The 14916-nt window shown below is 38.4% G+C and overlaps 2 protein-coding genes across 4 annotated transcripts in view; one reads left to right on the forward strand and one right to left on the reverse strand.

Annotated features, from left to right (window-relative positions):
* The window catches only part of LOC138746048 (uncharacterized), a 123228-nt gene that overhangs the window by 77576 nt on the left and 30736 nt on the right, over positions 1–14916 (forward strand). The gene's annotated exons all lie outside the window — the stretch shown is intronic.
* Positions 4111–14916, reverse strand: part of LOC138746044 (potassium voltage-gated channel subfamily KQT member 1-like) — a 325548-nt gene continuing 314742 nt past the window's right edge. Inside the window, exon 19 of the mRNA XM_069903760.1 lies at positions 4111–4274. Within this exon, the coding sequence (XP_069759861.1) occupies positions 4119–4274 (156 nt within the window). The 3' untranslated portion in view covers positions 4111–4118. The remainder of the gene's footprint in view (positions 4275–14916) is intronic.

The raw sequence follows: 14916 nt of genomic DNA on the forward strand, positions 1-14916 counted from the left end.
ATAGGACTTTAAATTAAGAGCAAGTTAGGGAAAAGGAGCAAGTTTTGATCAGGAAACTTAGAAAATCTACAGAGAAAGGTCATACAGAGAAAGGTGCAATTGGGTGCAAAGAATGTTTTGAAGTGCATGAGGAATAAGAAAGGGCTTTTGTGCTGCAAGAGTAGAACATAGAACAATACAGCACAGTACAGTCCCTTTTCCCCTCATTGATGTGCTGACCCATATATCCCTTCCTAAAAAAAAACTAAACCCTTCCTACCTCATAACCCTCTATTTTTCTTTCATCCATGTGTTTGTCTAAGAGTCTCTTAAATGCTCCCAATGTTTCAGCCTCCACCACCATTCCTTCAGTTTTTACATATGTCCTCTGGTGTTTGTTGATCCTGCCTTGAGAAACAGGTACTGGCTGTCCACCCTATCTATACCTCTCATAATCTTGTAGACCTCTATCAAATCTTCTCTCATCCTTCTCTGCTAACCTTGCCTCATAAGACTTGTTTCCCAATCCAGGAAACATCCTGATAAAGCTCCTCTACCCCCTCTCCAAAGCTTCCACATCCTTCCTATAAGACCAGATCTGAACACAATAGAATTTGTAGAATTGCAACATGACTTATCTATTCCAGAATTAAATCCCTCTATTAATGAATCCCAGTATTCCATAGGCCTTCTTAACTATCCTATCAACTTGTGCAGTGACCTTGAGGGATGAATGGTTTTGAACTCCAAGGTCCTCTGTTCATCCACACTCTTAAGTAACTGACCATTAACCCTGTACTCAGCCTTCTGGTTTGTTCTTCCAAAAGGTATCACTTCACACTTATCCCAATTGAAATCCATCTGCCACTTTTCTGCCCAACTTTGTATCCTGTCTATATCCTCTTGTAACCTTCAACAACCTTCAGTTCCATCCACAACTCCCTTAACTTTCATATCATCCACAAACTTACTGATCCATCCTTCCACCTCATCATCCAGGTAATATGAAAAATCACAAAGAGCAGGGGTCCCAGAACAGATCCTGTGGTACTCCACTAGTCACTGACTTCAATAGGAAGATCAACTGAGAGTAACTAAAGGCAGTTTTCAAAAATGTGTTAATAGCAGACACAAGGGAATGATGCTTGGCACAGCTGGGTGCAGATAGGAACTGGGGAGATGCTTGGACTGACATTGATGAAGAAGCATTTTTGGAAATTGTGTAACTTTGTCATGTTGTGATAAGCTATATTCCTGATTATTAATCAAATGTATGAAGAAGTTCCAAGTGGAATGAAAGGGTTATCATATGAGGAATGTTTGACAGCTCTTGGCCTGTATTGGAATTTAGGATGAGGGGGATCTCATTGAAATATTTTGAATGTTGAAAGGCTTGGACAAAGTAGATGTAGAAACGTTATTTTCCATGGTGGGAGAGTCTAGGACTTCAGGATTAAAGAGTGTTCGGTTAGAACAGAGATGTGTTGGAATTTCTTTAGCCAGAGGGTGGTAAATCTTTGGAATTTGTTGCCATAGGTGGTTGTGGAGGCCAGGTCATTGGGTGCATTTAAGGTAGAGGTTTATAGGTTCTTGTTTAGCCAGGGCATCTAAGGTTATGGGGAGAAGACCGGGCAGTGGGGCTGAGTGGGAAAATGGATCAACTGCTGATTGAATGGTGAGGCAGATTCAATGGGCTGAATAGCCTATTTCTGCTCCTATGTCTTATGGTCTTATAGCAATAAAACCAGGTGACACAATGGTAATAATACCCAGAATTTGGCAGGAAACAACACATATAAACATAAGAACACATCTCTAGCTGGAGTTGCAGCAAACAAGTATAAAGTGACAATTGAAGCTCCTTTTGAGAATGCAGGTGGGATTTGTATAAAGGTGGATAAATTAAAGGCACAACTAGAAATAAATGGGTATGATCTGAAATGAGTACGGAGATGCAATTGCAAATGATCAAGGGTTGTGAAAGAAATAATCTGTGATATGTAACTTTTCAAAAGAAATGCAAAATAAAAAAGGAGGCAATATTGTCTTGATTTATTTTGAAAGGATAAAAGAAGTAGAAAGAAAGGTCCTTGGCTCAGAAAATAAACAAGTAGAATTAGTCTGGGCGAAGTAAATCCTTTGGTAGGTGTTGCACATAGGCCACCAAACACTAATAATAAAGAAAGGTAAAGTATGTTAAAATATCAGAGGTGTATATAACAAAATAATACAATAAACAAAGGGCTTTTGATCTACATATGCACAGGGGAAAATCAAATGATCACTGGTATTGTGGAGAATTAATTTTTGGAACCTTTCAGAAATAGATCATGAATGAACAAGGTGTTTTGGATCAACTATTTAATGAGAAGGGGTTCATGGCTGATTTAAGATCACTATTAACTTGAATTCTAATATGACAAGAATAAATCCTAAAAATCATTTAATCAATCATAAACCAGGGTTTAAAATTTGAAAAAGCAAACCCATGAAGGTATGAGGAAATGCTGGCCTTGGGAAACAAAATGGAAAGGTATGACTAAGAGGCTATGGCTAACATTTCAAGACCCACTATCCAGTTTACTGCAATACAAAGCATTTTTAGACAAATCAGGGAAAACAGTCTTGTCATAGTAAGTGAAAAAAAAAGTAGAATAAAGTGAGGAAAAGGCTATGAAACAACTAGTAAGACAGAGGATTGGATTGTTTCAGACTTTAGTGCAGGAGCATCACAGGTAGCTCAGAGAGAAACACAAGATCAAGCTGCAAAAACTTCAAGCTATGGAAAAAGGTTAAGTTAATGGAAGTCCCTTACAGACTTGGGTAAGACAAATTACACAGAACAAAAGAAACGATAGAAAAAGAAACAATCCCCAGCACCTAAAGACCTGCACCGTAAAGGGTTGAAGGAAGTAGCTGCAGAATTAGTGGATGGATTCACTTGTTGTCATCTTCCAAGATTCTGTTGATTCTAGAATGGTTCTCACAGAAAATGTTACCACAATATTTAAGAGGGAGAGAGAGAAGATGTATTAGAGATGAATCAGCCTGACATCTGAGACAGGAAGTATACAGGTCTATTTTTTAGTGGTAACAGCACATGGCAGAGTTTGTGTGTATTTATGGGAGAAATTGTGTTTGACAAATCTACTGGCATTCTTTGAGGTTGTAGCAAACAGGATATCACATGGACAAAATTGAATTGGCTTAATTCTGGCTTCTAAGATAACCTTGGAGGAGATCAAGATGAATGATCCACTTTGGACTTCATGGAGTATGGAGTAAATGATTCAAGCTGAACATTTCCATTTGAAAAATTACCTCTGGCACAGTTCAAGGAATAGTTTATCTCCCTTCCCCCACCACCCCACCCACTTTTAGTTGTTTTTGTTTACATGTTTATTAATTTCACAAATGGATGTTGCAAGGTTCATATCCAATCTTTTTGAATCCCTTCGCTATGTTCATGAATGAAGCTGCCAGTGTTAAGCATTTTTGGAGCCCCGTCATATAGTCGCACCAAGTTGGAAATTCATGCTCTTCTTAGGATCTTTTTTTCAATCTGCTAGCAGAACAAATCTTTCTCCATGGTGATAATGGGACAGTGAGGACTATTCCATTGAAACAGATTAAATAAGAAGGGACATAGCTTCAGAAATTGAGAAGGTCCACATTACCTCAAGTACATCCAATCCAACCTGTCACAGGCTCAATCTGGTAATGGTATCTTTAGGGACTTGCTCAGCAATCAATGATTTTAGCCACTGAACTATCTTTGGAGATGGATTGTGAAGTTCCCACAGAATTACCTAATTCAGTGCTTCTTCCGAATGGTCTTCAGTATGGCGGAGTACTGTTTCATTAACTAAGAGCGGGTGTTATTTGGTAATTTAAAAGCTTCACCCGCGAAGCATTGATAACATTTAAATTACCATGAAAAAAACATTTAAAATCTATTAGCAGGCAATTTTACAAAATCGGCAAGTTTTACAATGAAAACAATTCTTTTAAAAGGAAATTATATCCATTGTTCAAAGTAAAAGGGAAAGCTTCATTAATCTGGATTTTTTTCCCATACTAATGTTCTTAGAATATTTACTAGTATGGATGCTTACATTGAAAATTCAGCCTGTGAAGCTTCAAGCTTCGGAATTTATTGCACATGTCTCTGAAGTGGAGACAGAGAGTTTGATGGTTGATGACGTCGAGCCTGAGGAATGTGACGTCTGTTGCATGGCAAGATGGTCTTTCATAATCATCACGATGTCATCTAATTTCTGGTCGATCTTCGTGATCTGAAAACAAAAACAGCAGTAAGTCTATCAACTTTGTACTTCATTTTACATCAGAACAAGAGAGCTGTCATTTGCTGTCACCGGATACTTAGCTTCCCCTTCCCATCCCCTGCCCTTTCACCATTTAAAGGAACTACCGTCTCCCCTTCATCTCTGATTTGTTCTTCTTTCTTCACCAACCATTCCCTTCTGGCAGTAGTTTTCAAATTTCCCCCCCTAAACTCACATTCCACCTTAAGCAATCTCTTAAGTGCTCTGAGATTGGTAAGGGATTGCTTAAGGGTGGAATGTAAGTGGGAAGGGAAGAATAAAAATGATGACAAATGAAAACTCAATGATTTGTCATTCTGCATCTGCTCAATATATTTCTGTGACCCAATGGGAGAGATCACTGTTTATAATAATAATGTTAAATAAATAAATGATATTTATTGTAAAGAAGAGCCTTCTGTATTTGGATAGAGATGAAGATTTTGTCAAGTCATGTGATACATCTATCTGAACCGGAGTAGACTTGATTTGGACCTAATTTGGTAGAATTTCAAAAAAGTTGTTGCTGTGATTACAGACAGGGCAGCTTTTATTCACTCACAATTGCAAATTTGTGAACTGGGGATTTAAATCACACATGTAATCAGGCACATTCTTCATAGAAGTCTCAAAGTGAGTGTCACAGAATAAACTTCGATTTTAAGGATTCAATTTTATGTTTGTTAATTTTACCATGCAACTTGTTAACCTTGCAAATTCTATTCCTTCTTAAAGTATACTCAACATCTGAAATCCAAAAAAAAGACTCCAAATTCCTTCTTTTAATGGAGCCACATGAATTGCACACAGTACTTGTAGTGTGGCCTAACCAAGGTTTTATGTATCTTTAACATCCTTACTCTTGTATTCAAAACTATGCCCAATGAAGGCAAATATACCATATGTCTTGTTATCACTCTACTTGCGAGGCCACTTTCAAGGAGCTGTGGACCTGAACTAAAGATCCTTCTGCACATAAATGCTTTTAAGAATTCTGCCATTCATTATATACATTCTCCATATATTCAACCTTCCAAAGTACACAACTTAATACTTGTCTGGATAATATTTCATTTACCATTTCTTTGCCCATATCTGTAACTGATCTAACCAAGTGTATTATATTACACTGGCTACAAGTCCACAATCTTAATGTCACCTGCAAAATAAAGTTGCATGGGTAAACTCAGATATGACTAAATGGAATGATCAGACATTACCGTCACCTCTCTATTTCAGTTCAACTGTCCACACAAGGTGGAAGGTCGAGTCTGCAGAAAGTGATCGGAAAATATTGGCCTGCAGATACTTTGCTCATTAGAGAAATGGCGTTATGAATGAAACTTGTAGAATTTGGGGGAGAGGTTTGTCTGGAAGATGATAAGAGAAGGCAGGACAATGGGGTTGAAAAGGATAGTCAATCAACCATGACAGAGTGGCAGTACAGACTTGATGTCCCAAATGGCCTAATTCCACTCCCATGTCTAATGGTTTTGTGTCATCTTAGGCGATGACCCGACATTCAGTTGGTTCAAGGTCATGGGTTTCACCACATCAAGAATGGATTCCAGTTCCATTCAAGGTTAATGTATAGTATATTCAAGGTCATGGGTTTCACCACATCAAGAATGGATTCCAGTTCCATTCAAGGTTAATGTATAGTATATTCTCCCCATCAGCCTTCCAAAAACATTGTCAGAGATCTTGCACATCAATCAGTTCCAATCTTTGTCATCATAATATTTTTTTATTCCATCAGCTGTTATAGTTTGAAATATTAAATCACCATATTCACAAGTTCTAAGAAGGGTGAGCTGCTTTAGAAATAGGCAAAATTCAGAATGACCTGATCATGCTGTGGTCCTGGCAGATCTCTCTAATGATACAAATAATATAATTGATTCAGAGTTCAGCAGATGCCAAAATATTAATTAAGAGACCACTGAAGTGAAGCAGCCAATATTTCAACTGGTCTGGTATGAACCTTTGCTCAGACTAAAACTTCAGAAGTTTCTGATTTACATATGTAGTTAATTGCAGTTCTTCACTCAGCTCTTGATGCATAAATACAAGAATGAAATACAACACATACTAAATTTCTAAAGAAAATCATTTACAAGGAAATTTACTGACATTCTCTGCGTGGCATGCTAGGTAGTCAAGATTAAATGGCTGCAAAGATCTTAACACGTGATTTAATCAGGAATCTCATACAATATGACTTATTTAGAAACCAGTTCAATGCCCTAACATTCCTTGTCTGACTTGTAATTATACAGGATGGAGAATAGTTTTTATAATCAGGATAAGTTTCTTCCATCCCTATGTAATTCAAATTCTCCAAAATACACCTTTGTTCCTTGGTTTAAATCTAAGGTCTCATCTCCAAGCTCTTTTTCCTTTATCAGGAGGCAATCATTACACATCACATTTCATTTCTATGCTCTTGGATGATGTTGTATCTGAATACTTGTATTTTTTAATGATATTATGAAAGTACTATGGATCCACTGGAATTTTCCTTGGAAAAATACTGAAGTAATAATAGCAAAGAGAAATAAGGGCTATAATTACAATCTTGTGTTAAACTTATTCAAATATTAAGTGTATTGAAATACATAGATTCACTTTGCTTTTCTAATTTCAACCCACCCTAATTTAGGTTGGCTTAACACTGTGGGCTGAAATGCCTGTGCTGTAGATTTCTATCTTCTATAGAAATTTCCTTCTCTTCTCCTTCGGTTCTCCTGATGGTGTAGACTGTAGAGTTACATAACATTGGTCCAGACCTACGCTATGCAACTCTTAGCAGACTTCAAAGTAATCATGAAATGCCAAGCGTATTCGATGTGACCAAAAAACCCATAAACTGCTGTTTCCCCCACCCTCTTGCAGTGTCCTGCTACACTGGTCTTATCATTAACCTTTTTGAAGAGTTCTGAAGATTTGTGATCTCTCTCTGAGAAAAAAAATCACCTCATCCTTAAAATGGCAAATCTCTCATTTTTAAATCATGACTCCTTGATTCTCTCAAGTGCAAATATCTGTTTTATAATCTGCCAAGAATCTTTCATGTTTCAATCAAGTCCACTTTCAATCTTTTGCATTCAGGTGATAAACTTCTTTCCATGTATCCATTGTACTGGCCTTGAACACATGTATTCTTCCATTTTCTCTATCTCATCTGTTCTTTTCAAGTTCATATCCTCCAAGAATCTCAGCACCAGATTGCTTCATTTCATTCCCATTAACATGCAGGGCCCTAAAGTTCCTTTCTGGTGCCCATGCTACCTGATCCAATGAAAGATTTTTTTTTTTCTCTCCTGGTCAGGCATTATTTTTTCACTTTCAAGTTAACAGTCATCATCTCTCACCTCAAAATTTATTCCTACCTTTCAACTCTCGTGCTTTTCTTTCATTAGATTTGTTGCAATATTTTGGTTTGTACTCACCAAATCACACAAGCATTACTCAGTAACACATTATGAGGAAAATAATGGGAGAGAACTATAAATGGGCAAGGGCAAACACACCTGCAAGTTTCAATCTCAGCAGAGAACTTGATGCTGTGGCCATTAATGTAATCTTCCTCTCATCCAACAACTTCTTTCGATTTGTTAGTAGTAGTTGATGTTAGCATGCATTTCTTACTTGCTCCTTGCCTCTCAATCCAATCATTGATCATTTGTAATTTCAGCTCAGTAATGTTATGAATGGATAACCCTAGTCACGTAAGTGTTTCAATTTGTTGTTATAGGATAATACCAGAAACTTAGAGGACAGCACAGAGAACAGAAATTATGACAGGTACTAAGTTTGTATTCTTTGGATTTTAGAAGAATAAAGTGCAATTTTATTGAAGAAGTTCCTAAGGGAGCACAGTAGAATCGATATTGAGATGTATTTGTCAGTAGAAGTATCTCAAATAGGAGAGCATGGAAACAATGGAAATTTATTTTTGCAGCATTTGGAGGTTAGATCATTATAGTGGTATTTAGAGGCTGGAGATGAAGTTTGAAAACTGGGGAATATAGTCACGAGCAGGGCTGTCTTGAGTGACCAGGTTGGTTATTTTCTTGTGTGCTTGTATGTGGAATCGCTTTCAGTCCATGAAAATACTGGTGTTGATGCTTGTGCAAGGCAATATGTATTTACTCAGTGGCATTTTAGATTATGAAAGTATCTGTAATCTATTCAAATCCTTATGCTCATTTTGCATGCTTGGCTGTGGAAAGAGGGAAGATGACGGAACTACCTTTTTTTAAAGCAGAGACATTGCTGGTGTTGTCCTCTATTTGTGTACTGTAAACAGAGATTTCAACTATATTTGTAAAAGCATAATTGATGGAACCAAGTAGGTTTAATATTCAGAATCTAAATTGTCAAGGAAGCCATAAGCATTTTGGGGGTAATCCATTCTTTGAATCTGAAGTCATGGGTATAAACCGCAAGGAAGGAATCATATAAACTGGTCTTTGCTGTGGCTGTGGGCTAACAATTATTGCTGATTAGGTAAATCATGACTCCTTGATTCTCTCAAGTGCAAATATCTGTTTCATAATCTGCCAAGAATCTTTCATGTTTCAATCAAGTCCACTTTCAATCTTTTGCATTCAGGTGATAAATTTCTTTCCATGTATCCATTGTACTGGCCTTGAACACATGTATTCTTCCATTTTCTCTATCTCATCTGTTCTTTTCAAGTTCATATCCTCTAAGAATCTCAGCACCAGATTGCTTCATTTCATTCCCATTAACATGCAGGGCCCTAAAGTTCATTAGGTAAATTTTGTCTACTGATGAAAGGCTTCTTCATCATCTCCTTGTTCCTCAAGGGAAGTTGTGCCACACTGCTTAGGTTTTCCACTTTCTGAAAATACTACTCCATTCCCAGAAGGAGCAGTTAGAGGCCACCCATCTCCAGAAACATTTTGTGTGCCTGATCTCTTAATTGACCAAAATATATTTTAGTACTAACCGTTATTCATACTTTAGCCAAGAACATTAATCCACCAAAATATTTACAATTGCTGCAGCAGCCAGAATAAATTACCCAGCAACAAACTATAACGGGAGGCACGGTTAGCACAACACCTTTACAGCGCCAGTGATCTGGACCAGATCGGAGTTCGAATCCCATGTTGTCCCTGTATTTGCATGGGCTTTCTCCGGGGGCTCTGGTTTCCTCCCACCATTCAAAAGCATAATGGGTGTGTAAGTTCTTCTTTTTTCTCTTCTTTGGCTTGGCTTCGCGGACGAAGATTTATGGAGGGGGTAAAAAGTCCACGTCAGCTGCAGGCTCGTTTGTGGCTGACCAGTCCGATGCGGGACAGGCAGACACGATTGCAGCGGTTGCAAGGGAAAATTGGTTGGTTGGGGTTGGGTGTTGGGTTTTTCCTCCTTTGCCTTTTGTCAGTGAGGTGGGCTCTGCGGTCTTCTTCAAAGGAGGCTGCTGCCCGCCAAACTGTGTGGCGCCAAGATGCACGGTTTGAGGCGTTATCAGCCCACTGGCGGTGGTCAATGTGGCAGGCACCAAGAGATTTCTTTAGGCAGTCCTTGTACCTTTTCTTTGGTGCACCTCTGTCACGGTGGCCAGTGGAGAGCTCGCCATATAATACGATCTTGGGAAGGCGATGGTCCTCCATTCTGGAGACGTGACCCATCCAGCGCAGCTGGATCTTCAGCAGCGTGGACTCGATGCTGTCGACCTCTGCCATCTCGAGTACCTCGACGTTAGGGGTGTGAGCGCTCCAATGGATGTTGAGGATGGAGCGGAGACAACGCTGGTGGAAGCGTTCTAGGAGCCGTAGGTGGTGCCGGTAGAGGACCCATGATTCGGAGCCGAACAGGAGTGTGGGTATGACAACGGCTCTGTATACGCTTATCTTTGTGAGGTTTTTCAGTTGGTTGTTTTTCCAGACTCTTTTGTGTAGTCTTCCAAAGGCGCTATTTGCCTTGGCGAGTCTGTTGTCTATCTCATTGTCGATCCTTGCATCTGATGAAATGGTGCAGCCGAGATAGGTAAACTGGTTGACCGTTTTGAGTTTTGTGTGCCCGATGGAGATGTGGGGGGGCTGGTAGTCATGGTGGGGAGCTGGCTGATGGAGGACCTCAGTTTTCTTCAGGCTGACTTCCAGGCCAAACATTTTGGCAGTTTCCGCAAAGCAGGACGTCAAGCGCTGAAGAGCTGGCTCTGAATGGGCAACTAAAGCGGCATCATCTGCAAAGAGTAGTTCACGGACAAGTTTCTCTTGTGTCTTGGTGTGAGCTTGCAGTTAATTGGGGGTAAATTGGGCAGTACGGACTCATGGGCCGAAATGGCCTGTTACCATGCGTGCTGTATGTCTAAATTAAAATAAATAAATAGATCCTTTTAAACAACATTGGTGTGGGATTTATGTTCCATTTAACCATGTTTTCTGCCAGTGAAGTCAAAATTAACTCACACTTGTTCATAATTAAAACCTTTGTGCTCACTCAGTGTTACTCCTATGTCTGGTTTGTTAATATTCAGTCTACACAAAAAAAGTCAACAGCTGAATGACAGCTGCAAATTCATTACTGGCTGCCTGAAGCATATAAGCATCAACAGCTTGTATATTCTTGTTGGAATAACATCACCAAATATTCAAGACAGTAGTCAGCAATGAAACAGGAAACAGCAAACAGAAGTCTGTTTCCCTTTAGGTGGTTCCTCCCCTCTGCAGAAAAAAAAACAGTTGTGAGGAATATTGATGGACAAAATTCATAGAACATGAAAGAAGAGCAGCTCCCTGCAAGAGTGAAAGAGAAAAGGACCACAAAGGCCCTAAATTATCCTCGTATCTCAATTGTTCATTCACAAGGCAACATAATGAATTGTGATCATACTTGCACTTGCTTTGTGAAGCTGATTTGCCATTATTTTTGGTATGCCCATTGGTTAATGATCTTGCTGAGCTAAATTCCTATGTGGCATTATATCCATGCAGTTTGGTGGAAGGACATGGAGAGAAAGTTGGGTTAAATTAGAACTACACATTTGCTGTGATGTAGAGCAAAAAAAAAACCCAGCAGTGCTGGCATGAAATCAGCATTGCCTACGAACTAATGTTATCATCTGCTTTTCACGCTCAAGATAGCAGAAACTTACCAGCATGGCATTAGAAAGGAACGTTGACATCTTGGATTGAGTTTTCAGTCATCAGGTATCATTTATATTCAGAAACTATAGATTTTAATTTAACTCTCAGAAATTTTTATCTGCAAACAAGGATGTCGATTTATTTTGTCTTTCACGATAAGATGTTTCTTTGAAAAGGTGAGCATTATTCAAGATCCAATAAAGATTGGAAAAACTCCTGATCTTTTTAGTTTATTTCATTATTTAAAAAAATAATGACAACTATGAATTCATTAATTTGCTTAACAATCTGCTAGGAAAATATGATCATAATTTATGTTGGAAGGCTGATTTCGTCAACATGCATTTCTTTGCCTGAAACATCTTTTTTTCCCCCTTCTAGGCAGAAAAAGTACATTAGAGGCATATATAAAAACACAAAGCTGTAGAAACTCAGCAGGTCAAACAGTTTACTTATAGAGCAAAGATAAAGATCCATAACCAGAATTTTGGGCTTGAGTCCTTCATTAAGGGATGGGAAAATTAGAGCTATATGATCAACATTTTTAAAGGGCATCTGAAAGACCTTCAAAATCCATTGGTGGAGTAATTTTCTCTGGCACTTAACTTTTGCCTGTTTCCAGTATAGTTTTCAGATGCCATAATCTTGGCATCTTAAATATTGTTTGGCATTTTAAAAATGTATTGATGGCTTGAATTGTTGGTTTGCCGTTTCTGGGCTATTTTCACTGCTGGATACATTCTACAAAACTAGATCCAGATATCATCCAACAAGTAATCAATAAAGGAATCACTGCTGACTGACACTAAAAGGTATTCAAATAAAATTTAGATCGATCCTGGTACCGGGAGGAGTGGGAGTACACTTTTGCATGATTATGATTATGCTACTCCATCATCAGCTTTTTCTCCACTGCATTCCAGTTAATCAATGGGGAATTTCTTGTGTTGTCAATGTGAATACTATATTTGCTTTTAAAGATATTTTCATTTTGTGACAAATTGAAAGCCAATTAGAATGGAGATGGCTTCGGCAATTTTCCCTATTATTTAAATTGCCAAAGATACTTGTGACTGATAATATGCACTTAACAGCATTTTATTAGTAATCACTCTCCATTCAATACATTTTCTAGAGAAAGTATTTTTTAATTTGGAGATATTTAGATATTTCCACTCATTCAGTATACAGTTTCTTGAATAAATTTACTTTTATAATAGTCTTGATTGATGGTTGATACCTGCTATTCAGTAATCTGGAAGATTCCATCTATCACATTTTATCCTGCATGTTTAGCTACTTGGAGTTAAAATCATGGTCACTATTGCCTGCCGTTCAGGCAATCTTGCTAAATGGTATGTAAACAATACGATCCAGCTCCTCTGAATTTAGCCCTTTAGAGTTTGTCTCTTTCATTCTTATTGACCATTTCTGATTTAAGATGACAGACATCTGCCCTTTATTTGACTCATTGTTACGAGAAACGGCAATGGGTGGGGGGAGGGGGGCATCGATGGCCATCGTCTGGAATCTTTTGCTATTTCCATTTATATTGTACGTATTAAAAATTGCGCTGAAACTTACACTAAAAATCTTAATTTGTGCTTTCCAGTCTCATCAGCCAGAATCCTATTCCCCGGGCGAGGTTGCCGTTTGTTTTTTAAAAAAAGCGGGAGATTTGGGATCTGAGAGGATCCGAATTTATAAGCTACGCCATTCTTCAATTGTTAGGGTATGGCTAGCTTTGTTGCTAAAAATTAGTTGGAACACATACTTAAGTTATACCTATATCTTATGGAATAAATTTAGTCAATAATCAGTAATAATTAGGTAATATCAATGCTCTTCAATTAATTGTTAAGAATTTTAAGAACATTTAACTGGCAAAAGTAATGAAGTTACATCCTTATGATTTCTGATATAGTTGTGGCAAACTATCAAATATTCAAATTTTCAGTAATTGTCAATTTTATCCTGTTTCCAACCAATTATGTAAATTTTTTATTTCATTTTTGAGTATGCAAGTTTAACAGTTAATGTGCAAGAAAAATATAGGATGCAACATATTTTGATATAGCATGGGCGGCACGGTTGGCGTAGTGGTTAGCGCAACGCCTTTACAGCGCCAGTGATCAGGACCAGGTCAGGAGATTGTACATTCTCCTTGTGTCTGCATGGACTTTCCCCAGCGGCTCCTGTTTCCTCCCACCGTTCAAAATGTACTGGGGCTGTTGGTTAATTGGGTTTAAATTGGGTGGCACGGACTCGTGGGCCAAATGGCCTGTTACCATGCTATATGTCTAAATTTAATTTTAAAAATATATTTTAACCAGGGATGAAATTGAAAAACAGTGGTTGGCCTCATCCGCAACAACCATGAGTCTCACTACAGAGAAAAGGTGGAAAATCTTGTGATATAGTGTGAGAATAACAAGCAGAGTCTCAACGTGAAAAATCCAAAGGAGATGATCGTGGACTTCAGGAGGACAAGGAATGACCACCCTCCACTAATTATCAACAACTCTGTAGTAGAGAGAGTGGAGAGCACCAGATTCCTTTGAGTTCACTTAACAAGTGACCTATCGTGGACGCTCAACATCTCTCTTGTCAGGAAGGCACAAGGCGACTGCACTTCATGAGAAGACGAAATGGACAAGGCTACCTGCCACTACTATGTCAACCTTCTAAAGGAGTTCTATTGATAGCATCCTGGCCAGCTGCCAGTGTGTTATGGTTGCTGTAGAGAAATGGATCAGAGGTCAATTCACAGGGCCATAAGAGTGGCAGAGAGGATCACTGGCGTCTCCCTCCCCCATCATCTACGTGATTTACTGGCATCATTGTCTGAAGATGACATGCAAAATCATTGAGAACCCCTTGCACCCTGCACACAGCATCCCCTGCCCCCATTGGGGAAGAGATACAAGAATATCAGAGCCAGCACCACCAGGCTGAGGAGCAGCTTCTTCCCATGGGCAGCAAGAATGCTGAACTGCTCACACTAACCATCTGAGACTTTCATATGTACAAAGGAATATTTATTTATTAATTTGTATAGATGATATACTTCTCCTGCATATATATTGTTTGTCTGTATGTATGTGTGTTATATCTCATTGTGTGTCTGCATGTTTTGCACCGAGGACTAGAAAATGCACTTTAATCGAGTTATACTTGTACAATCTGATAACTGTAAAATTGATGGGAATATACAACTTGACTATTGTGCTTTGTATTTGTTGTGATGTTTTCATGAATGTGAAGGCTTGGAGAAATTGGATTTTGTGATTACATATAACACAATCTCTGCATTTATTGTTAGGCAAGAGTGGCAAATACTTGTCCTTATAATTATTTCTAGAAAAGATAAATTTGCTTTAAAAAAACTGACTCAAAAAAATCTGCTGCAAAAATTTATTTTCAAAAATCTGACCTTTAAATTCTAAAGATATTGGAGATCATAGCTCATTAGGAGCCTTCAATCACCA

Source organism: Narcine bancroftii, chromosome 11 (assembly GCF_036971445.1).
Source record: "Narcine bancroftii isolate sNarBan1 chromosome 11, sNarBan1.hap1, whole genome shotgun sequence".
Classification (NCBI taxonomy): Eukaryota; Metazoa; Chordata; class Chondrichthyes; order Torpediniformes; family Narcinidae; genus Narcine; species Narcine bancroftii.